The sequence below is a fragment of the Peromyscus maniculatus genome, chromosome 19 (assembly GCF_049852395.1).
Source record: "Peromyscus maniculatus bairdii isolate BWxNUB_F1_BW_parent chromosome 19, HU_Pman_BW_mat_3.1, whole genome shotgun sequence".
Classification (NCBI taxonomy): Eukaryota; Metazoa; Chordata; class Mammalia; order Rodentia; family Cricetidae; genus Peromyscus; species Peromyscus maniculatus.
In genome coordinates this window covers 58840260-58865909 of record NC_134870.1, presented here as the reverse complement: position 1 = coordinate 58865909, position 25650 = coordinate 58840260, and the positions used below count along the sequence as shown (strand labels likewise).

Here is a 25650-nt window from a genome sequence, read left to right as displayed (position 1 = left end):
TAGAGGTCATTTCTTGAATAAAACAGGGTGGCCTGAAAGATTCAGTAATTATTGAAGAAGTGAGTCACTACGATACATCCTATCAGTCTGTCTTACACCACTACTTCTATTGGGACACCCGCCATTTGGGGAGGCACTCAGTGTGACTGGATGTGACATGTTGGAATGGTTTTTGGTTGACTTTTCAGTTCAGTGTTAGTCCTTTCATGTTTGTATCTGTGTACATCTGTGTGTGTGGTAAATATGAATTGAATAGATGACTTCTTATTTTATGTTTTAGGCCAAGATTGACAGACACCTAAATATTCATGACTTGAGACTATTCTGCAGCTATAAATTTTGAACGTTTGATGTGCAAAGCAAGACCTGAATGAAGCCCACTCCGGAAACTAAAGTGAGGCTTGCTAACCCTGTAGATTGCCTCACAAGTTGTCTGTTTACAAAGTAAGCTTTACATCCAGGGGATGAAGAACACCACCAGCAGAAGACTTGCAAACCCTTTAATTTGATGTATTGTTTTTTAACATGTATGAAATGTAGAAAGATGTAAAGGAAATAAATTAGGAGAGACTACTTTGTATTGTACTGCCATTCCTAATGTATTTTTATACTTTTTGGCAGCATTAAATATTTTTATTAAATAGATTTGTTGGTTTGTGTGTGTGTATGTGTTATCTTAGGACATCTCCAGTTCTAATAGTGAATATTTTCTCAATTTTTTTTTTTTGTAGCTAGAAATTAACATTTAAATTTCAATCCGTTCCAAATACAGGTCACTTGGCTCTAGCTACCTTTCAATGGGCTTTCTGTCCTAAGTAGTACTGGTTTGGCAAAAGCAACACCAGAAAAGTTACACTATTGCTCTTGTCACTCAGGGAAACGTTAATCGTTCTAATAGTATTACCTTGTGGTCAGCATTCAACTGAGTAAGCACAGCAGTTCAGTGTGGCTTTTAACATCTCATTTGTCTTGTGTTGGACACTGTGCCTTCTGAGCATTTCCTTATGTAAAGATGTTCAGAGATTCCTTCCCACTTGTGGCTTCTCCCTTATTTCCCATCTAAGTGGTGGGTTTGGAATACCAGATGACTGTAAGCCTTTTGGTGCTGGAGAAACTCAAACCATGCAGTATTCATAGAGTAGTGCTTCAAGGTAGTAAATCATAAATACACCATTTCATCCTTTAAAAGTCTACTTGCCTTATGTTCTTTTTTACCCTGTATGCTAAGTTTTCTGGGTAACTTTGAGTTCTTGCTATATTAAAAAGCTTATAGCCCCACAGAGTAGCACAGAAAGCTGCCTTCCCATTATGTCATAATTGCCACTTGATAGTCCTCTCATGATCCACACCTATTTTAACCCCTCCAGAAGTGGCCCAGAAGAGATCTTCACTTTACACTGTAGTCATATAAAGCCCATGCAACTTCTGATGATGATACTGTGGACTCCTCAGACAGACCTCCCTGGGTTTTCTCCTGCTCAGTTCTAATTTTAAATATTCCATCTTTGGCCCTCTGGTTTTAACATTGGTTGTGGTTGATTTCATCTCTGTACAAGTCTATATCATATCCTGAAGTTGATTACATGCAACTTCTTAAACCCCAGGCCAGATCTCCCTTCAGTGCTATAAACCCTCATTCCACATCCCTAACTGAAATTGAACATGACCTATATTCCCTCTTTGCATTCACTGTAAACTTGAAATTCCTTCCTTCTTCCTGCACTTAGCTCTGCTCATTTTGTTCACAGACTGCTAATCCTGTACACAGACTGTTGCCTTCTGTCTCTGTCTTGGTAAAAGCATCACTATGGTATAGATTACAGCAGAGACTTCTCTTCTGTGTGGGGTCTGCTGCATATTTATACCAATTCCCTGCACAGCTTCCCATGGATGTTCCAAAAGTTGGCATCAGTATATTTTCTTCCTTCCCCACCTTTCCCCTCCCCCCCCCCGTGTGTGTGTGTGTGTGTGTGTGTGTGTGTGTGTGTGTGTGTGTGTGTGTGTGTGTGTTATATGGGGTATGTGTAGGTGCATGCACTATTGAAAGCCAGCAGAGGATTCTAGGTGTCTTACTTTACCGCTCTCTTCCTCACTCTTGAAGACAGGATCCCTCACTGAACCTGGAGCTTTTCATTTCTGTTTTACTCAGTCCGGGGCCCCAGCCAGTGCCATGGTGCTGCCAAACTCAGAGCTGGCCTGTTCCGTTAACCCTCTTTGGAATGCTCCTTCCAACCTGCCCCACTGAGCTAGGCAGGCTGGCCAGTGTGTGAAGGAGGCTCAGCTGCTTCCCTATAATGTTACTGAGGCAACACTTAATTCGTTGGCATTTCAGGAACAGCTCAGGGGTAGAGCACATGGTTCTGTTCGCAGCATGGCACATGCACACACACATGCAAAGTAATAATAATAAAATAAATCCTCTCTGAAGCCATTTTCCATCTTTCATAAGTAGTGTCCTGCTACCACCCTATGCTACACATACCACACTTGAAACCTAGTTAAGAGTACTCTACAGGTGCTGTTGTTTTCCAATGTGAGTCCACTATTCCTAACCCATTCACGTCTTTATTCACTCCCAAATGAAATATGTCAAAGGCTTCTCTCTAGTCACACAGTGATGACACCGTAACACAGAGCAGTGGGCAACCCTTTTTCCCCCCATTGGCAATGGATAAGCACTGTCAAAAGGTCCACCTGGGGTCGTGTGCTCACCTGTAAAAGCCTGTCCTCTGGCTTCTCCCAAGTTGGGCCCCATGAGTTAAAGATCAGGCAGCCAACCCCAGCACCATGTGGTCAGAGGCCCAATGCCAGATGTTCCAAGGGAAATAAATGTCTCTTAGCACTGGAGAGATGGCTCAGCAGTTAAGAGCATGCACTCATGCACTACTCCTCAGAAGGACCTGGGTTCAGTTCCCAGCAACCATGTCAAATGGTTCACAACAGCCTGTAAATAAAGTTCCAGAGAATCTGATGCCTTTTGACCTCTGAGAACACTAGTATTCCAGGCTTGCACACACACAAACTTAAATGATAATTTTAACACTCTCTCAATAGTGGCAGGCACACAGGGTTCCTTCCAGCCCTGAGAACACCTTTCTCTGAGTGTGAAAGAGAAATACTTTCCTTGAATCCCAAGTACAAGGCTTCATGTTCATTCAATCCCAGCCAGTTGGATGGTGCTGCCTCCATTCAGGGTAGGTCTATTCAGTTAAACCTCTCTCAGAATGCCTTCACTAACCAACCCAGAAGTGTGCTTCCTCTGTGATTCTTGCCAATGAAAATAAACAATCACGACTCCCAGTTCACACCTCCAGATTCTCCTAGAATAAGCAGCAATCGTGTAAAGCCATGGTTAATACACATCTCCCAGTGCCTCAGTTGGGGTTTCTATTGCTGTGAAGAGACACCATGACCATGGCAACTCTTAAAAAGGGAAAACATTTATTTGGGGGGGGGGGTGCTTACATTTTCAGAGGATCAGTCCATTATCATCATGGCAGGACATGGCAGCATGCTGGCAGACATGATGCTGTAGAGGTAGCTAGCTGACAGGTCTACATCTTGTGCAGGCAATGCGAAGTGGTCTTAGACACTGGGTGGTATCTTAAGCATATATAAGACCTCAAAGCCTTCCTCCATAGTGACCTGCTTCCTCCAAGACCACACGTACTCCAGCAAAGGCCACACCTCCTAATAGTGCCACTTCCTATTGGTGTTATTTTCTTTCAAACCACCATATTCTACTTCCCATCTCCCAAAGGCTTGTAGCCATATCATAATGCAAAAGTGCATTCAGTCCAACTTCAAAAATCCACATAGTCTCTAACAGTCCCAATTTATTTAAAAAGTCTAAAGTTCAAAATCTCTTCTGAGATCCCATCAATCTCTTAACTATAATCCCCTGTAAAATTAAAATAAAAAAAATAGATCACATACTTCCAACATATAATGGCACAGGATATGCATTACTGTTTCAAATGGAGGGAAAGGATAGTGAGGAAATACTGGACCAAAGCAAGACTGACAACCAGCTGGGCAAACTCTAAACTCTGCATCTCCATGTCTGATGTCCAACCACTCTTCAGATATCCCATTCCCTCCAGCTTTGTTGACTGCAACATATTTCTTTCTCTTGGGCTAGTTCCACTCCATGTTAGCAGCTATTCTCGTCAAGTATCCCAAGGCTATAACATCTCCAACATCTTGGGTTCTTCAAGGCAATCCAGGCTTCGCCTTCACAGCTTCATGGAATGTCCTCTTTAGACCTCCATTTAGGGACACCTCCAACACATGTCTGGCCTCAGAGATTTCCTAAGTTATTGAGGGCGATTCCATAACCCCTTTCCTCTAAGCTTAACTATAAAACCACGTGGCCAAAGCTGCCAAGTTCTGCCGCTTGCTGGGGATGGAACATAGCCCCCTTGTTCAATTTTATCTTTACCAGCTTTCTGGTTTTGATGATTTCCTTCACTGCCTAAGCTTAACTGTTCTGGAACTCGATCTGTAGGCCAGGCTAACCTCAAGTTCAGAGATCCACCAGCCTCTATTTGCCTTCCTGGGATTAAAGGTGTGTCCCACCACAATCAACTCTAAGCTTTTTTTAAATTCTTTTTCACTAGCTGGAAAGTTAGCTGGGTGAAATCTTGCCCTGAAGTCACTACTCCCTTTATTCAACATCTTAATCTGTTTATCTCCCTGAATCCAGGACTTAGCTCTATTCAACTTCCTGGTGCTCCTTTTCTCCCCAAATTTTACATTTTATAATTTACCCTGTTCAGCTTGTTCCTTTTCTTTCTTTCTTTTCTTTTTCTTTTTTTGGTTTTTCGAGACAGGGTTTCTCTGTATAGCTTTGTGCCTTTCCTGGATCTTGCTCCGTAGACCAGGCTGGCCTCGAACTCACAAAGATCCGCCTGGCTCTGCCTCCCAAGTGCTGGGATTAAAGGCGTGTGCCACCGCCGCCCGGCTGCTCCTTTTCATTACAAATCTTCATTAGTTACCACTAATGACCACACGGCAGTCTATACTAGGCTGTTTTAAGATTTCCTCTGCCAACAAAATTAATCCAGAACCCTTCACTTAGCCTTAGTCAGACTCTTCTTCACTAAAATATCACAAGAATGACCTCTAGGCCACATATTAATATTCTTCTCTGAAACATTTTGAGCCAAGTCCCCACGGTTCCAATAACTCTTTTAACACCACTGCCTTCCATGCTTTTCCTAGTATATCCCATTAAGCAGCACTTAAAGTGTTCAATGCTTTCCTAATGCAGTCCCAAGGTCCACATTTCTTAAAATAAAAGCATGGTCATGAAACATGAATCCAACAAGTCTTACTAAACAAACCTGGAGTCAGATATCGGGGTAAAAGTTGCAAGATCGGAGAAATAAAGGAGCAGCCAGTCACCTCTTCCCTCTCCGATTCCTCAGACTGAAAAGGGCCAAGTTCCTGTCTCTGCCCTGCCTTATCACTTCCTCTCTCTGCCCAGCCATTTCACTTCCTGTCTCCTATCTGTATGGACCTCCAGACCTCTATGGTTAACTAGTGACTAGCTCCACCCTCTGATCTTCAAGAAAGATTTATTTGTCAGAACACAAACAAAATATCATAACATGGTCACATATCACAGCAACACCCTAGCAACTTCTGTCTTAGTTAGGGTTTCTCTTTTTTTTGGTTTTTTGAGACAGGGTTTCTCTGTGTAGCTTTGCACACTTTCTGGAACTCACTCTGTAGCCCAGGTTGGCCTTGAACTCCCAGAGATCTACTTGGCTCTGCCTCCCGAGTGCTGGGAGTAAAGGCGTGCGCCACTACCGCCCAGCTTTAGTTAGGGTTTCTATTGCTGTGAAAAGACACCATGACCACAGCAACTCTTATAAAGGAAAAACAGCGTGGCTTACGTTTTCAGAGGTTTAAGTCATTACTATCATGGTGTGACACGGTGATGTGCAGGCAGACAGGGTGCTGGAGAAGGACCTGAGAGTCCTACATCTTGACTCGCAGGCAACAGAAGAGGTCTAACTGGGCATGGCTTGAGTATATATGAGTGGAGAGATGGTTTCCACACACAGTTCAGCAGTCAGGAGGCAGGCATAAAGGGAGGTGCCTGGCTAGGGACCTCAGTGGGAAGACAAGATGGCAAGTCAGGGGGAACAGAGCATGCTCCACATGTGAAGCAAAGTCCAGAAGATTTGCAGGAGTTTGGGCCATATCCAGGAAAGATGTACAGGAGCTCGAAGTGGTTCAGCAGGCTGGCTTCTGAGGGGAAGTTCCTTCCAGACCTGAGGGGAGTTCATTCACAGTCTCTCATACCACAGGAAGGCATCTGGAGGGGTCTACAGTGCAAGACTGGTGCCTGGCTGCTGTGTCTTCCAGGTGGTCGGTCCCTCAGATGTTTATATGCTGGAATCTTGACGACAACTGGAGGGTATTGAGGTTGCTGGGATCTTTAAGAGGTGGGGCCTCATGGGGGATGACTGAAGGAGATCTCCTAAAAGTAGATTAGCTCCTCTCAGAGTGAATCATTATATGACAATCAGCCTAGAGCTGAGATGGCTTTTTAATTCATAAAGCTTGCTGCCTCGGGTATTTTGTTATAACAACAAAAAATGAACAAAGACATTGTCCATAAACATTTTCTGAATGATGATTATTTTCAAAATTATCTCAAGATAGCAAATTTTTTATTTAATACATTTATTTATTACCCCTCTGTCTCTGTGTGTGTGTGTGTGTGTGTGTGTGTGTGTGTGTGTGTGTGTGTGTGTCTGTCTGTCTGTCTGTCCTGGGAATTAAACTCAGTTCATCAGGCTTATAGGAAGCACTTTTGACTGCTGAGGCTATCACATTAGTCACCTACTTTTTTTTTTTTTTTTTTTTTTTTTTTTTTGCATTTTTTAAAGCCAGATATGGGGGTTGGGGATAGAGAGATGGCTCAGTGGTTAAGGGCACTTGTTGCTCTTGCAGAGGATCCAAGTTCAGTTCCCAGCACCCACATGGTGGCTCACAACCATCCGTAACTCCAGTTCTAGGGGATCCAATGCTTTCTTCTGACCTCTGCAGGCACTAGGCACACACTTGGTACACATACATACATGTAAGCAAAATACTCATAAATATATCCAAATTTTTTTCCAATATAAGAAAGCCAGGTATGATGGCTCATACCTGTAATTCCAGCACTCAGGAGACTGAAGCAGGAGACCAAGTGAGTCCAAGCTGGTGTCGGTTTCAGAACAAAATCTTACTTAATAAAAAAGGTAGGGGGGCTGGAGAGATGGCTCAGAGGTTAAGAGCACTGCTTGCTCCTCCAAAGGTCCTGAGTTCAATTCCCAGCAACCATTTGGTGGCTCACAACCATCTGTAATGAGATCTGGTGCCATCTTCTGGCCTGCAGGGATATGTGCACTGTATACATAATAAATAAATAAATTTAAAAAAATAAAAAAGGTAAAAGTTAAAAATTTTCAGTTGTTTTAGTAGTTTTTGTTTTTCCCCCCTTTTGAGACAGGGTCTCAAAAGACAGTATGTAGCCCTGGCTGGCCTCACAGAGATCTGTCTTCTCTACCTCTGGAGAGCTGCTACCTCTGCAGGCTTAAAACAAAACAAAACAAAACAAAACAAAACAAAACAAAACAAAAAACCCACTTTTTTTTTTTTTTTTTTTTGGTGGCAGTGCACACCTTTAATCCCAGTACTCCAGAGGCAGAGGTGGGCAGATCTCCGTGAGTTTTGAGGCCAGCCTGGTCTATAGAACAAGTTCCAGAATAGCCAGGGCTACACAGAGAAACCCTGTCTTAACAAAACAAAACAAAACCCCAAAACAAACAAAATTAAGCATTTTTAAATATTATTTAAGAAAAACAGTGAGTTTCTATCAAAAACAAACAAAAAATTCTGTTTGAGAATTAGTGCTAGTTTAGGTCCTCATTCTGAGCTCTACCATTAATTATTAGTTATATAATATTTTCGGAGACAGGTTCTCACTCTCTATCTCTGGCTGGCCTGGAACTATGTAAACCAGGCTGTCTTCCAGAGATTCGCTCTGCCCCTGCCTTCTGAATGCTGGGATTAAAGGCGTGTGCCACCATGTCCAGCCAACTTCAGGATATTTTAGCTGGGGTGAGATTGTAAGGGCTATAAGCGAAACAGCGTAGCGGCACCATTGTGTGATGAGGATGTAGACAATTTTGAGAGGACTCTCAATTGAGAATTGTGTAAGTGCCCACTAATGGGCAGGGACCGGGGACTGGGAAACAGCTCAGTGGTTAAGAGTACATAGTACTCTCCTAGTGGACTGGAGTTTTGCTCCCAGCCTCTGCTGTGAATGATGCTCATTGTTAACAAAAAAAACAAAAACAAAAACAAAAAAATTGGGGGCTGGAGAGATGGCTCAGAGGTTAAGAGCACTTGCTTGCTCTTCCAAAGGTCCTGAGTTCAATTCCCAGCAACCACATGGTGGCTCACAACCATCCATTATGAGATCTGGTGCCCTCTTCTGGCTTGCAGGGATACATACAGACAGAACACTGTATACATAATAAATAAATAAATCTTAGAAAAAAAAAAAAAACTAGCCGGGCGGTGGTGGCACACACCTTTAATCCCAGCACTCGGGAGGCAGAGCCAGGAGGATCTCTGAGTTTGAGGCCAGCCTGGGCTACCAAGCAAGTTCTAGGAAAAGTGCAAAGCTATACAGAGAAACCCTGTCTTGGAAAAACCAAAAAACAAAAAAAACAAAACAAAAAAAACCCTGGTTGGCTGATAGCAGGGCAAGGAGAGATTGGGTGAGACAACTTGATGCGGAGAGGCAGAAAGAATGATGGGAGTCAAAAGGGTAGAGTCAGGAGAGTGGGGGGGCAGGGGCACAAGCGAGCCGCCGAGCAAGCAGGACCTGTAGAAAATGAAGTAACAAGCCATGAGCTACATGGCAAAGCATAAAAGCATAATTAGAAATATGGGTTAAGTGTAAGAGTTAGCTGGCAACAAGCCTGAGCTACCGGCTGAGCATTTATAAGTAATATTAAGCCTCCCAGTTAATTATTTGGGAAGGGTCTCCCGGGTATTTGGGAACAGGCAAGCAGGAGAGAAATGTCCGATTACAAGCACCCACGTTGGGGAGACTCACTTATAAATCCATCTCACAGCAAACTGGAAGTGTGTCACTTTGCAAGGGGGCAAATGACAGGAAGGGCGGCTAGTGAGCGTTTTACATTTGTATCCTTCTGAGTTTTTTATATTGAGAGGATGTTTATTGCTTATGTAGTTCAATGTTTCGGGGAGGAGTATAGTGGAACACACTTCTAATTCCAGCACTCAGGAGTCAGAGGCAGACAGATCTTTGAGTTCATGGCTAGCCTGTTCTACACAGCAAGTTCCCAGCTAGCTGGGACTACATAGTGATCCTGTCTCAAGAAAGAAGAAAACAAGGCCAGAAGAGGGTCTAAGATTCCCTGGAGTTTGAGTAATCTGAGCTGAATCTACCTCAATTCTATCTTCAAGACTTCAGTGGGTTTTTTTTTGTTGGTTGAAGCTCTGTTGGTATTTTCTTCCACAGCATCTCATATAGCTCAGGTTGGTCTCAAACTCTCTGTATGGCTGAAGCTCACCTTGAACTCCTGATCCCGCCCCCCACCCCTCCACTTCTCAAGTGCTGGTGTTACAGGCTTGTGTCACTGTGCCTTTTTGCTCCTGCCAGTCCAGTCTTCACTTCTCTCAGAGCACACCAAGGAAAACATAGGTTCAAATCCCAAGCAATTCCATTTCAAATTTTAGAGGATGCTAGAAGGTTTGTTGAAATCTGTGACTTTATTTTTATTTTTCTAAGATTTATTTATTATGTATACAGTGTTCTGTCTGCCTGTATGCCTGCTGGCCAGAAGAGGGCGCCAGATCTCACTACAGATGGCTGTGAGCCACCATGTGGTTGCTAGGAATTGAACTCAGTACCTTTGGAAGAGCAGCCAGTGCCCTTAACCACTGAGCCATATCTCCAGTCCGACTTTATTTTTTTTAATGTATTTATTTTTATTTTATGTGCATTGGTGTTTTGCCTATGTCTGTGTGAGGGTGTCAGATCACCTGGAACTGGAGTTAGACAGTTGTGACCTTGTGGGAACTGGGAATTGAACTCAGGTCCTCTGGAAAGCAGCCAGGGCTCTTAACTGCTGAACCATCGGTGATATCAATGACCTCTAAATGTTTCTCCTAAGACTGAAATGCAGTTCTGCACTGGTGGGGTAAAGTTTGGCTGTAAATTTTGGACAGACACCTGTGCCCTCTGAACTTGTCTGAGTCTACTGGGCAGGACTGAAACAGTCATCATGTGCCTGGTTTAAGAAGGCAGGCCAGGGGCTGGAGAGATGGCTCACAGGGACTGGAGAGATGGCTCAGAGGTTAAGAGCACTGACTGCTCTTCCAGAGGTCCTGAGTTCAATTCCCGGCAACCACATGGTGGCTCACAACCATCCATTATGAGATCTGGTGCCCTCTTCTGGCCTGCAGTCATACATGCTATATACAAAATAAATAAATAAATCTTTAAAAAAAAAGGCAACCTCACACAGACCACTTGAGAAGCCCGGCCTGCTCTTCTTAGGCCATGGCTCTGAATGACATGGATTCTGTTGAGTTAGTCACTCTTGTGTGCACATCTGGGCTGAGCAGCTCTGAGTTCCAATTGTCCCTAATACACTTATTGTGGCCACTACATGTGAAAGATGGCAGCCAAGAAGGGCATGACTGATCTGCTGTGCTTCCTAGGCAAGCAGAGGGAGCTGTTCCATGTGGGACTTGAACTCCTGTTTCGTCAGGCTTGGCAGCAAGCACCTTTACTCATCTTGCTGGACTTGATAACTAGTTTTTTCTTTTCTTTTTCTTTCTTTCTTTCTTCTTTTTTTTTTTTTCAAGACAGGGTTTCTCTGTGTAGCTTTGTGCCTTTCCTGGATCTTGCTCTGTAGACCAGGCTGGCCTCGAACTCACAGAGATCCACCTGTCTCTGCCTCCCGAGTGCCACTGCCTGGTCTGATAACTAATTTTTTCACATTATTTTGAGTCTTTTGTATTTGTTAAGAGTTGCTCTTTGTGGACCTTGACCTTGATATCCTCCCTATGCTAATTCCCTGCCAGGTTCCACCCTCCTGAATGCTAAAGGGAAGTTCCTTGTCTGTGTATCCTGAATAATGGGCGTTAACAGCTTAGATGCAAGATTGTAAAACATCAGTAGCAAACTTCTGCCCTCTGGGTTTCTCCCATTGTGCTGTAAGCCTGTATTTAAGACCTCTTCCCTCCTTCAATAAATGGCATTCGGCATTTAAAATTATATATATAAACATATATACATACTGCAAATGTAATCTATGAATACCACAAATGTGATTAATATCATGAGTGTAATTAATGAATATCATGAGTGTAATTTAAAAAAAAAAAGAGTTGCTCTGTGGCATGGAATACAATCACTGTTAGAGGTCTCAGAGGCTGCCGACAAGAGGTGTACTCCTTCCTTCTGTTAGATGGAAGTCTGTTAAGTCCATTTGGTCGATGATACAGTTACACTTGAGTTTCTTCACTGATTTTGTTTGAATGATACACGGAAAGATTAACAAGATACTGACGTCATCTACAACTGTTCTATCAGAACCAGACTAACTTCTTATGCCCATTAGTGTTTATTATATGAAACTGCAAGTCCTGATGTTCACTGCATATAACCCCTAAATTTTCTTAAGAATTGCTTGATTTGGCCAGGTGGTGGTGACACAGGCTTTTAATCCCAGCAGGGAGGTAGAGGCAGGCAGATCTGAGTTTGAGGCCAGTCTGGTCCACAGAATTAGTTCCAGAACAATGAGGGCTACACAGAGGAATTGGCTCAAAAAAAAAAAAAAAAAAAAAAAAAGGTTGCTCAGTTTAACCAGCAGTGACCTTTACTTTGCTAGTTTTGTTTTGACATCACTGTAATGGTGATCAGAATATCCTCCAGAAAAGCAGCTCTGAATACAGCTGGACTGCAGCCTGTTAAGGCTCTGTGTAAAATAAACTCATGGCTCCATTCCACCAGGCTTGTGACAGCATAAACAGATAGATAGTACAGTAGTGATTTCAAAAGGGAAACTTTCAGATAAACTGCTTAGGAAATAAAATTTTATTGTACAAAATTTACATTTACTCTATATAACAAACACAGTAACTTCTGAAACCTCTTTTGAGGTTTTTCTGTGAAAAGCATTTCTAACATAACCTCAGGCAGCACAAATTTCTATACAGCATATACTCAACAGCTCATTTTGTGATCTTTTGGGGATGAGGGAGAAGGCTGAAAACAGATCAAAACAGTGCAGGAGGAAGTCCACTGCCGAAGAGGAGCCGCCAAGAGCTGGGGACCTTCCATGGCAAGGCAGATGCTTTGGGATTGTTACTCTGTAAAAGAATAAGATACTTTCATCTATAATCTTGACACTCAAATCTCTCTACTGGTCCTGACACTTGTAGCTAGTCTTTATTATTAGGAAAATTAAAGCAGTAAGTTTTCTACGTCTTTATATAAAATAATGTTTCTAAGTTTCATCTCAAATATATGCCAGACCAGCTACAGATAATAAAGTATATTAAGTAAATCAAATTCAAAAGGAATATGGGGTGGGCATGGTGGTGTATTCCTGCAGTGCCAGTACTGGGAAAATGGAGGTAGCCATAGTTATTCAGTGATTTTGAGGCCAGCCTGGGCTACATATGTATATTAAAAATGGGGGGGGGGCTGCTTAGAAAAAAAAAAAAACAAGATAACTTGCAGGTTTGCAAGGGGAGGGTTGAAACAAGGTCTTGCTGGTGGCCATCTCAGAGGATGGATCATTCTCAGACAGGCAAGTCCCTGAGACCCCAGACCCCAGAATGTCTTTTGCTTCTGCGGGTCTTCCCATGTTTGCTGCTGTCATCTTTCTCTGGTGTCTGCCATGGTATGAATTGGTGTGTGGAGATCCCCACTGCCTGTAATGTAGTGTGTTTATCTCATGAAAGCATCCCATTCTACTGGGTGTTTTTAACTGTGGATTGTTATGAAGATGATTCCTCCCTAAGCTGTATTATCTAATTGATAATAATAATGGCAGCTTATACAGAGTTTTGATGAATAAAAGTAAATGTAAGGAAAATGTTATACAACTAGGGCCTATGAGTTTTACCTAAGGAGCTGCATAGATTGCAGTTCAGATTAATGATTAAGGAAAACAATTGAGTCCCCAGGAGTCAGGCTGGCTCTAATTCTCTTAATGCTGAAAGATACAGTCATAGGTTTTGGTGTGCATCATTAGCTGAAACAAAGCCTCAAAATAACTTCAGGTTAGATCAGATGTTTTGATAACAGTTGAAAGATAACCATAGAAAACAATCTCAAGAGTTCACAAGGACACATAGCTGAGCTGTCTGATTCATTAGTCCAGGGTTGAAAATAAAAACAGCCCAATTATTACTAGCTGATGCACTTTTCTTGCTAGGATTGGTTGATGACTAATTCCTTATGCCCATTCCTGCCCTCAATCTCCTGATATAAGAAACTATTGAGTGGGTGTGCACCCTAAAGATTTAAAGTAGAGCTGACTGATTCTTTTTCATATGTAAAAGTTTAGGTTTGTGATTCCTTTAAGATTCCTTATAAGATTACCTTTCGAGATAAGTAATAAAGTAATTGGCCCTTTCTTTGTAACTGCAAAGTGCAGCCTGCCAGTAAAAGACCTGACTGAGAAAAATACCTTGCTTGCTTAAATGGTTAATCTTTAACAAGTTGCTTGGGTATGAATGTATGTGGGTTCTTGGGATAATTTGTTTTTCACCTGTAATGTGTAAAATGTTTAATCATGTAAGGGATTTGGAAAATACGCTTTTTTTACTGTTTGTTTTGAATTCACTGTAATCATTCACTTGAAAAAACAGAATGCATCCACATTATAATTCCTATATTGCCTGAAAGATTTTGCTGGGGTATATAAGCTGTAAGGGAAAAAAACAGAGAGAGAGTTAAAGACTTAAAATGGGCTAGAAGAAAAACATCAGGAATGAGAGAAGGAAATCACCAGGAAAATGAAGAATAGAGAATGCAGAAGAATAAAGGAAACCATCAAGGGAGTATGTGAGTGTCTTTTTCCCTAATCTCCTCAGATAGAAAGTCATAGTTCTGTTGACGCCATGGCTTCCCTTCGAGCCCTGTGCTACCTGGAGGCTGGCCACCCCAGACAGCAGTAAGGTCTCACCATGTAGTTCTGGCTATCCTTGAACTCTCTATGTAGACAGGCTGGCCTTGAACTTGATCTGTCTGTCCCTGCTTCCCGAGTGCTGGGATTAAAGGTGTGAACATCATGCTTGGCCTGTGGTGCTTTGTTAGGCCTAAAGGCTCAATTCTCTGGGTATATGTACTGCCTAATATTGTGTCAACTTGACACAAGTTAGTCATCATAGAGGAAGGAGCCTCAGTTGAAGAAATGCCTCCATGAGATCCAGCTGTAGTGGTCAATGGGGACAGGGGGAGCCCATGGTGGGTGGTGCCATCCCTGGGCTGGTAGCCCTGGGTTCTATAAGAAAGCAGACTGGGCAAGCCATGTGAGCAAACCAGTAAAGCAGCTTCTCTCCATGGCCTCTGCAAGAGCTTCTACCTCCAGGATCCTGCCCTGTTTGAGTTCCTGTCCTGACTTTCTTCAGTGATGAACAGCAATGCTGAAGTGTAAGCCTAATAAATAATAAACCCTTTCCTCCCCAACTTGCATTTTGGTCAAGGTCTTTTGGTGCAGCAGTAGAAAGTCTGACTAAGAGAGTACAGCATTCATTTCCCAACAGGGAAGAATACGTTAATTATAGCTTACTTAATAGTCATGGTACTGCTCACATGGCCACAGCAACACTTTACTTTCCTAAAGCGCTGAACTGCACAGAGTTCTGGTTTATTATTATAAGAAGCTGTCTGGGGCAGGACATGAGGGCACATGCCTTTAATCTAGCACTGGGAGACAAGAGCAGGTGGATCTCTCTGAGTTCAAGGCCAACCTGGTCTACATAACAAGCTTCAGAATAGCCAGAGCTACATAGAGAGAACCTGTCTCAAAAACTAAAACAAGTAAAACCACACACACAAAAAAGTTGTCACAAATACTGTGACATGAATAGTGAACACATTGAGGAATTTAGGACTTTCCTGTTTGGAAATCTGCCTTAAACAATGAGATAACAGATTAGTTAACTGTCCTCATTTATTTTCAAGTTTGGCTCAAACTACATTTTATGTAAAGATGTGTATTTACTGAACAAACTCTCACCTCTTTAGTCTACTTACACATAAAATGCAAGTTAATGAACACAGAATGAATCAGATCATGGACTTACAGACGGTTTCACTATCTGAAGCCATTCGTTAAGATACTCCACAAGACTGACTGCATCTGGGATGTTGTCCCCTTCTGAAACAAATTTCAACAGAACTGCCATTTGGATTTCTTTAGAACAGCTACAAAAAAAAAAAAAAAAAGAACAATTCAGTGTTTTCTCCTGATACGAGACGCTTATTGCAATGTGTGAATCTTTACAAGTAAGTTAACTTGCCTCATGTTAGAAAAAGGAAAGACATCACATTGTAAGAAAGATTACTTTACCTCTCATTGTCCCACATATATTCTGGTCCCAAGGAGCCCAGGGAATATGCAAGTGTGTGCCTCACTCTCATCCTCAGGAAAAACTAGCCTTTCTATTCTTAGCTATTAATACATGAGACATGTTCTGATCTACTTCAAAAGCCTACTTTAAGTGGTTTTCAGGCCACGCAGTGCTGACACATGCCTTACATCTCAGCACTTAGGAGGCAGAGGCAGGTGGATTTATGTGAGTCCGAAGCCAGCCTGGTCTACAGAGTGAGTTCCAGGAAAGGCTCCAAAGCTACACAGAGAAATTCTGTCTCAAAAACCAAAAGAAGTGGTTTTCAGAGGCAAAGAGACTGAATAAAATAACACTCAAGTTGTGTTTAAGACAGGGCCTTAGCCGGGTGGTGGCAGCACATGCCTTTAATTCCAGTACTTAGGAAACAAAGGCAGGTGGATCTTTTTGAGTTCAAGGCTAGCCTGGTCTACAAATCAAGTTGCAAGACAGCCAGACAACCAAAACAACAACAACAACAAAGACACGCTCTGGTCTGGCAAAGACTGGCCTTAAACTTACTATATAGCTGAAGTTGACTTGGAATTCCTGATCCTCCTGACTCCACCTGCCAAGTGCTGGGATTAAAGTGTGAAACACCAACCTTGGCTTCACTCTTAATAATCTAGAGCAGTTGACGGAAAACTGGAAGACTGTGGAATAGTAAAGAGCAGTTACTCCTTCTTACAGATACTTTCTTCTTTTTGAGACAGTTTCTCTGTACAGCCCTGGCCGTCCTGGAACTCACTCTGTAGACCACACTGACCTTGACTCGGAGATCCGCCTGTCTCTGCCTCCTGAGTGCTGGGATTAAAGGTGGGCACAACCACTGCCTAGCTTAGAGATTTTTTTTTAAATGTCTCCATCTTATTTATGAATCACAGGACAAGAACAGAATAGTCGGACTGAACTCTAGCTGTCTCACTCAGCAGATAGATATGTTGGGTAAGTTACTTCTGTTCTAATGTTTCCTCTGAAAGAGTAGGGTTAAGAGCCTTCCTGAAAAAGGCACACAGCTGCAGTCCTAGCACTAGGGAGACCTACCTCAATGGGCACAGAGGCACACAGCTGCAGTCCTAGCACTAGGGAGACCTACCTCAATGGGTACAGAGGCACACAGCTGCAGCCCTAGCACTAGGGAGACCAAGGTAGGAAGGCTGCTGAGCCTAGGCCATGTGAGATCCTGCTCAGAAGCAAAATAAAACAAAAAACAGCAGAGAAAGAGAGATGGAGACTGAGAGACAGACTGACCAACCAAGAAGCCTGGCCTCATGAAGTATCACCCTGCACATGTGGCTGAGAACTCAAGAGGCCTGAGCCGACCCCTTGAGCCACAATTCTATTTCTGGTTTTCTGCTTACATTTCTAGTCATCCTAGCTTTTCTGCCTCATCTTCCATCCCGTTAACTATACAGACTGCTAGACTGTGCTGTCCCTTCAGTATGGATGGTACCTGCCAACAGAAAGCCAGGGTAACTACAGGGCTTTGGAGATCACAGTCAATTGTTGCCTGTTGGGCATTAGCTTAAAAAGCAGCTATTTTATGTATTTGGTCAAATTTCCATTTTTTGTTTGTTTTGTTTTGAATAAAAGGAGAGTAAATCTAAGATGGGCTTCCATCTGACTTGTAGTGAGGACAAGAGAAGAGAGAAGAAAAGCGGAAGGGGTGGAAGACCCTCCAGGAACGGTCCCTCCACCAAGAGTCTAGTGCAGTAAACAGATGGGTGAAGGACCAGGAAGGAGTTGGTGAGATGGCCTGTTCTAGAGCAGGAATCAAGGGTTGGAGGCAATGCCTGGGGATGATTTCCCAGGGACTGTTGGTAATCTGTGTGATTCTGCATGCAAAGAGTAGAGCTGGCCAGCATGAAGCACACAGGACAGTCAGCTAAGGGACTCTGTGAGCAGATGTTAGTAACTGAACTGTTCCTTCCCACAACTCTTCATGCTATGACTGAATCTGGAGAAAGGGTCTTTTACTAGATAACTGAGGTTCACTGAGGTCATAAAAGGGGACCCTAATCAAGTCAGAGCATGGCTGTACATCGAGAGAACTCTCAGTTGCTTTTCTCTGCTACACACACACACACACACACACACACACACACACACACACACACACACACACACACAAACCAGCTGTCTACAAAGAACCAGAATCTAGTAACTCTGGCTTCCAGCCTCTCGACAGTGAGAACAAAAACAACCAACACCACACTGGTGTTCCAGTGTGGGGCTAGAGTAAAAGAGAACACAAATACACTACATAGACTGTTAAACAGACAAACTTACCTTTCATCATAGAGTGTCTTTGTGATTCCACCTCCAGGAATGCGGACACAAAATTCAGAATCACTCATTTCAGGAATGCATGAACTTTTTTCCATTTCTAGCCAGTTAAGGCTCTTTATTTTATTTTGAACACTCTTTTGCATAGAAGGTGTAAGCAGGTACCGGAAAGGAGTACTAGAAAAATCATATTATTATGCTTTAAAAAAAACTACAAATACCAGAGAAACCCAGTCTCAAAACACAAACAAACAGTCAGATCTTAGAGTAATAATAAGAGCAGTCCATATATTACTTTATAAAGTTTGTGATATAGTATAAAAGCTTCTATTTCTATTTCTCGTAGATTTTGTCTTATTTGTAATTAAGAACTCACTCTAAGGGCTGGGGATGTTGCTTAGGGGTAGAGTGTTTGCCTGGTGTGTGCAAGGCCCTGGGTATGATCTCTAGCACAATCACAACACACACACAGAGACACTCACACTCTCTCTATATACACATCATACCTATACAACCTAGATTAGATCCACAGCATGTGTATACCTCCTTACCCTGTAGAAACATATGAATTTACTGGCATACTAGGGTACTAAAAAGATTTCTATAAATATAAATGGTTGCATATAGAAAAATAATGTTCATCCATTCTTTCAAATGTTTCTAGTTAATTTAGGGGCTGGAAGTATAGTTCACTCAGTGACAGAGTGCTTGCTATGCCTGAGACCTTGGTTTGATCTTGTGCCATAAAAAGTAATCTTCCTTATACCCAGCTGTGCTAGCCTCAGGAGCTAAAGGACCTACTCTTTTCTTACCTTTCATTTACCTTCTTCTTTCTCAATTCCAGCTAGGAAAGGACAGACCTGGACTTTAAATTTTAAATAAACAAACGACCACAGTATAAACTGTAATAATGGCAAGAACATACCTTCGAAGTTGTAGATCGTTGCGGTGATAGGAATGGCTGCTTGAAAGAACGATAATCCTGGCAAAGCTGCTGCTTTTCACCCAGGCCAGCAATTTCTCACAGAATGACTTGGATTTATACTTTGTATGCCATTGAGATAGAAAGAAAATTCTAAATTGAGATCTCAGAGTCAAAAATAACATATGCAACCATCTACCTACCAACTTTTTGTGACAATGATTGCTATGATTTACTGACACCAAAATGATCAGTACTGTCAAGTCTATTTACTTCTTTTAAACTGAAAATGAAGGACAAAGATCAATGATTTAATATTATCTTCATAATCATAAATTGTGAAGAATGTAGATCTCTATCCTAAGGAAAATTTCCCTTCTCTTTATTTAATCTACTGTACTTAATAACCAGCTACATGGTCATCTATGAGGTATTCTTACTAGAAATTTCACTGTACTATGATCACAAGGAAATAATCAGACGAATGCTGAGTAATGACTACCTGGCTTTGAGTCCTCAAAGGCATAGATACTGAGAAGAACAGAAAGAGGAGGGCAATAGCTAAGGATACCAACTACAAGGACGTAACTTCCAAGTATAACAAGCCAGCCTTGACTGGATCTAGAACTGAACGAGTTCTGAAAATAACTGGGGAGATCTAAATATATTGGATGACACTTCCAAGTCATTAATAATGTTGTCAGGGTTAAGAATGGCAGTGTTGTGAGACTGTCCTTGTTTTTAATATAAATTCCTCCCCCCAAGCCTAGGATAGAACCCTGAGCCTCATCACACATGCTACAAAAGTACTCTACCACTCAGCCAAAGCTCGGGTATCTGTCCTTTCAAAGCTGTGTGAGGGCTGGAGAGATGGCTCAGAGGTTAAGAACACTGACTGTTCTTCCAGAGGTCCTGAGTTCAATTCCCAGCAACCACATGGTGGCTCACAACCATATGTAACGAGATCTGGTGCCCTCTTCTGGCCTGAACACATACTATTATACAGTTAACTTTTCCACTAAACTTTTTTTTTGCAGGGGTGCGGGTTTAAGATGGTCTCACTGTGTAGTGTAGTTCTGGAACTTACTTTGTAGACCAGGGTGACCTTGAACTCAGAGATCCACCTGCCTTTGCCTCCCAAGTACTGCGATCAAAGTCGTGCAACACCACCGTCCAATCTTTCACTAAACTCTTAACAGGGCATGACAGTGCACACCTGTGAGAGAGGCTGAGTCTAACACTAGCTACATAGCAGACTCTGTTTTCCAAAAACAAAAACAAGAACCTTCTGTATTTCTGACCTCCGGAACAGATAATAAATAATCCCATCAACAAATGCTTACTCCATTTCTCTATGTGAAAAGCACTATCCTAGGAGCTGGGTAGGTCACTGAATGTCATGTCACCATTATTTACTCTCCCTCAGTGAGGTAATAAATATATGATATGGCAGGTAATGAGGATTTTTGAAGTGAGCACAGGATAAACAGACATGATGTAGTCTGGGAAGGTAGGCAAATACTAAAGAGAAGCCAAGTCTTTAGCAGGAAAGCATTCCAAGTAGAGAAACAGGCTGGGATGGGAGTGAATTTAGTGTCTGAACACCACCATAGGTACCAGTGTAACTGAAGGCTGGATATGCAGAGCAACTACCAACAGAACTCTCTGCAATCACGACAATTTTTTTTTTTGGGGGGGGGGGCGGCTTCACGATGGGGTTTCTCAGTGTAGCCCTGGCTGTCCTGGAACTTAGAGATCTGCCTGCCTTTGCCTTCTGAGTGCTGGGATTAAAGGCGTGTGCCACCACTACCCAGCAGGGCAATGTTCTTATGGCAATCTCTTGCTATGTGTACCTACAGAGAATACATAGATAGATATATGGGACTAGACTACTTTATCAGACAGCCAGGCAGAGTCTGATAGGCCCCAGTAAAGGACTGTGAATTCATTTTGATAGATGAGAAGCCTCTGAGGGTTTCAAGGAGCAAGAGATGTGATTGGACTTGGTTTAGATGATCATTGGTATTACTGTTGGAAAACAGACTATTAAGTGTTTATGGAGGTGCTGGGGCCAGAGTAAAACTGGAGCGTGAGTGATGACAATAGTTTTGCATAATTGAGCAGTGGTGGTTAGAGCATGTTTTTTGTTTGTTTTTTTAAAATATTTATTTATTTATTATGTATACAGTGTTCTGTCTGGATGTACACCTGGAGGCCAGAAGAGGGTACCAGATCTCATTACAGATGGCTGTGAGCCACCATGTGGTTGCTGGGAATTGAACTCAGGACCTCTGGAAGAGCAGCCAGTGTTCTTAACCTCTGAGCCATCTCTCCAGCCCCTAGAACATGTTTTAATAAATGATTCATATACCAAAATTTTTCTGCAACGCTACCCAAATTGAAAATGTGTTAACTCATAAGGCATAATTCCTTCCAGTATAAAAATGAAATGACAGCAACACACCTGAAATATTATGAAACTTTCATCAAATCAGACCTTTCCTAAGTATACATAACAATACGGGAGAAATAACCCTATGTCTTATTGACTTTGTGTTTTGTCGCTACCCTTCAATGAATTTAAAAAAGTAAATATACCAACCTTAATGAAGATGGATCTTAACTGAAGCACCACTAGCTTCTTTGAAGGTAATGAATATACTACAAAGAGAAGAAAAGGAAATCACAGGACAGACTACAGTGAAGAAGCCGCTAAGCTGAAATTATTAGCATGATAAATAATATTTGAGTTACCATAGCTCTTGCACTTAAATATTTTCAACAATTAAAATATAGGCTTTAGGGCTGGTATACAAGTGTGAGGTCAGAGTTCAGATCCCTAGAACCCACATGAGATGGTTAATATTGTCTTTTAACCTGACTCCACCTGGAACCAACTAAAACACACACCTGTGAGGGATTTTCTTGATTGATCGTCTGAGGTGGGAAGATCCTCCCAGAATCTGGGCAGACCTTCTGCTGGCAGCTCACAGAAAGGACATGGAGGAAGGAAGCTCTTGCTTTTTGTCTGCTTGCCCTCACTCTACCGGGCAAGCTAACCTATCCTGTTGCCCAGGCATTCCTTTGCTGGTACTAGAACCTACTTCTTCACCAGGCAGTGGTGGCAGACACCTTTAATCCCAGCACTGGGGAGGCAAAGGCAGTCAGACCTCTGTGAGTTCCAGGCCAGCCAGGACTACAGAGAAACCCTGTATTAAAAAACAAAAACAACAGCCGGGTGGTGGTGCACGCCTTTAATCCCAGCACTTGGGAGGCAGAGCCAGGCAGATCTCTGTGAGTTCGAGGCCAGCCTGGGCTACAAAGCAAGTTCCAGGAAAGGCACAAAGCTACACAGTGAAACCCTGTCTCGAAAAACCAACCAACCAAACAACAACTACAACAAAAACAAAAAGAACCTACTACTTCAGGACTCCAACACAGACTGAAGACCATCTGAAGCATCTAACTTCACAGACTGAGTAACTCCTGGATTCTTGGCCTTTTCTTTGAGAGTCAGCCAGCCTGTCAGCCACTTTAGTATTATATTCATTTTATCAGTCCTGTTGCTCTAGAAAACCCTGACTACTACACCATGTATTGTATAGTCATGGTGGATGTGGTGGCTCACCTGTAAATCCACCTCTCAGAAGGTGAAGACAAGGGATCCCTGGAGCAAGCTGGCTAGCCAGACTAGCTGTATCATTGGACTCTGGGTTTGCTTGACTCTGCCTCCGTGAACAAAACCAAGAGTGGTCAAAACACACATAGAAGTACAGGCTCTAATCGTCACACCATTTCCAACTACTGTCCTTTAGCTCCTTCCGCCCTACTACGTAGCTGGAGTATAGGAGTATGCCACCAAGCCTGGTTTATAGTCTATTTCTTTTTAATTTGTAAGTTAAAACACTTTCCAGGTGTGGTGGTTCATGCTTTTAATGCCAACACTTGGGAAGCAGAGGCAGGAGGATCTCTGTGAATTCAAGGTCAGCCTGGTCTACAGAGCAAGTTCCAGGACAGCCAGGGCTGTTACACAGAGCCCTGTCTCAAAAAAAAAGAAAAAGAAAAACAAAAACAAAAAAACCAAAAAAACCCCAAAACCAAACAGAATCCAAAAAACAAACAAAACACCCTTATATAATTTTATTTAGTTTTGTATACACATACACACACTCCCCATGGTGGCCAGAAGAGGATGTCAGATCATCTAGAGCTGGAGTTACACGTAGTTCTGAGCAGCCTGGTGTGGGTGCTGGGAACTACATTCAGGTCCTCTGGAAGAGCAGCAAGTATTCTGCTGCTGACAAATATTCTGACCACTGAGCCATCTCTAGCTCCTAATTAATGTTTTAGGTTGGCAGACGAGTGAGTTTCACCATAGCACTTTATACATCGTCCCTGAACTTGGTTCCTGAGAGTCTATTCCTAGTTTAAAAGAACTCAGGCTGGACATGATTATTCACAGGAGGGCAAAGAGTTCCAGAAAAGCCTGTGCTATATAGTGAGACTATCTCAAATAACTAAATACTCTATATAGAAAAAATGCCACAGACATACCTTCAGTATTTATACTGAGTTCGTCTGAATCTTCTTCTTGAGTTGCATAAGGATTGTTTCCAACCATTGGCACCAGGCAATCAGTATAGAAATAACCAATCTTACACATGTTCAGTGTAGAAATAATCAGATCGATTGCAAGTTGGCCAACATTTCCAACGGATACTGCCGGCTGAAATGAAAAAGATTTGCTCTATGAGTCACCAAAATTACCAGCACTTTTTTTTTTGTTTTGTTTTGTTTTTCGAGACAGGGTTTCTCTGTGTAGCTTTGCGCCTTTCCTGGAACTCACTTGGTAGCCCAGGCTGGCCTTGAACTCAGAAATCCGCCTTCCTCTGCCTTTGGAGGGCTGAGATTAAAGGCTTGTGCCACCACTATCCCATAGTACTTTTATTCTCTAAAAACAAGTGTCTGATGCCACACAGCACCCTCACTGCCACGCCACTTCTCAGGCCTCTACAAAGCTCAAATTCCCTAATTGTTGTCCACTACAGTCTAAGTAGGAACTTTATCTCTGAATACACAAACACACACACACACACCCCACCCAATGCTGCGACCCCTTTTATACAGTTCCTCCTGCTGTGGTGACTCCTAACCTTAAAATATTTTCACTGCTACTTTATAACTGTAATTTTGCTATCATTCTGAATTGTAATGTAAATATCTGTGTTTTCAGATAGTCTTAGGCGACCCCTGTGAAAGGGCCATTCAAGCCCCCAAAAGGGGTCCTGACCTACAGGTTGAGAACCCCTGCCTTACCTTTCTTCTCCCATTTATTTGACCACCCATCAAAAGGCATTCTTCACTCTTTCACTAGTAACTGGCTTAACCACCTGACCACCTACATGCTGCCACTTCCAAATGAACGACTTATGACTTACTTGCTTGATAACTGATGAATAGGCGGTACCTGTCTCTCTCCTTTTATATTACTTTAAACAGTACATTGTCCTCTGGTCCCTTCTAGGTCACTGGGCCTCATTACTCTCTCCACATGTCACTCTCAATCCTTTGCAGTAGTCTAGGCACACGAGTCTCTGCTTTAGGCATCCATTTTCCAGGGCACCCCTAACCCCATCTTTTTGGTCACCAATTTGTCTAAAACATCAAAAGCCCCTCGGGTTTCTCCTGTCAACTTTTTCAAATTTAAAAACATTTTAAAATTATGGGTCTGTCTGTGGGTACATGCTCATGTGAGTACCCCAGGAAGCCCAAAGAGTGTCAGGGACCTTAGAGTCGGAGTTAGAGGCCACTGTGAGCCTGTAACTCAACTCCATTCTCTGCAAGAACCTTACAGGTTCTAATTACCGAGCCCCTTCTCCAGTCCCTTCTCTTCGATTTTTGTTGTTCTTGTTGGTCTGTTTATTTATTGAGGCAAGGTCTCCTTCAGGATGGTCTGTAGACGTCTTCCAGCCTCACCCTTGGAGTGCTGGGAATACAGGCTCGTTCAAACCACTCTCGGCCTTCCTCAGGTCCATGATCTCGTCTTTCTGTATCTTCTTCTTCCAACTCCTGTCTTCTTTTTTATTGCTCTTACTGATGATGTACCGGTCTTTCTAACTACACTGTAAACTTTGGGGGTCAAGCACCCCTTCTAACAGTCACCGTACCAGAATGATTATCAAAAACGATGACTACAGTAAGGACCATTCTGCAACTGCCTGTGAGTAGCCTAGATCAGGACGGACCCAAACTACCTGGAAAGATACTTTCACGGGTCCAACTTAAGGACTTTTCCCCCCGCGCGACTTCTGTGCCATACAACTGCAATCTGCAGACATTACGGCTGACAGGCAGCTAGCAGACAAGCCTCGAGGGCGCAGACAAAGGTGCTCCTTTGGACGGTCGCCTCCAGCGACCACTTCCAGGAGCAGACACCCACGAGGCCGGTTCTCCTAGGGCCAGGTGGCGTTTCCCGGGTCGGCATGGCGACCGCGCCCAACTCAAGTGGGAGACTCACCATCAGGAGTGTGAAGTTCGTTAGGTCGGGGACCGAATCCCCGCAGGGAACGAACATGACTGCCCCGGGGCGGGAGAGAAGCACGAACCCCGGCCTGGAAGAGGAGGTCTCTTCCGTAGCGCCGCCGGCGGATCACGTGACCCGCCGGGGGTCCTTCGGGTCCTTTGGGCGCCCGGCGCTCTGCCTGCTCACAGCGCGGAAGGAGGCCCTAGGCGCGCGGCGGGCGGCGCTTCTCGGGGCGTCGGTAAGGGGACCG

The 25650-nt window shown here is 43.0% G+C and overlaps 2 protein-coding genes across 3 annotated transcripts in view; one reads left to right on the top strand and one right to left on the bottom strand.

Annotated features, from left to right (window-relative positions):
* Positions 1 to 645, top strand: part of Ptpn2 (protein tyrosine phosphatase non-receptor type 2) — a 66245-nt gene extending 65600 nt beyond the window's left edge. For both annotated transcript variants that reach the window (XM_006970076.4, XM_006970077.4), the window contains one exon: positions 281 to 645. In XM_006970076.4, the coding sequence (XP_006970138.2) occupies positions 281 to 302 (22 nt within the window). In that variant the 3' untranslated portion in view covers positions 303 to 645. The remainder of the gene's footprint in view (positions 1 to 280) is intronic.
* An 11474-nt stretch (positions 646 to 12119) lies between these two features.
* Positions 12120 to 25536, bottom strand: Psmg2 (proteasome assembly chaperone 2). Its single transcript, XM_006970074.4, has 7 exons — positions 25395 to 25536; positions 23432 to 23603; positions 21480 to 21538; positions 18881 to 18999; positions 17959 to 18132; positions 15367 to 15487; positions 12120 to 12417 (listed from the first exon to the last, which is right to left on the bottom strand). Exons 1-7 carry the CDS (start codon positions 25449 to 25451, stop codon positions 12325 to 12327), a joined length of 795 nt encoding a protein of 264 aa, XP_006970136.2. The 5' UTR covers positions 25452 to 25536; the 3' UTR covers positions 12120 to 12324.
* Positions 25537 to 25650: the final 114 nt, after the last annotated feature.

Excerpts from the sequence above, each read along its gene's own strand:
- Psmg2 (XM_006970074.4), bottom strand. The coding sequence starts at position 25,451 with ATGTTCGTTCCCTGCGGGGATTCGGTCCCCGACCTAACGAACTTCACA. Across the intron at positions 21,539-23,431 it reads ACTCAGTATAAATACTGAAG|TATATTCATTACCTTCAAAG; the intron begins GTATGTCTGTGG and ends TTCTCTTTGTAG. Across the intron at positions 18,133-18,880 it reads AACGATCTACAACTTCGAAG|TACTCCTTTCCGGTACCTGC; the intron begins GTATGTTCTTGC and ends TGATTTTTCTAG.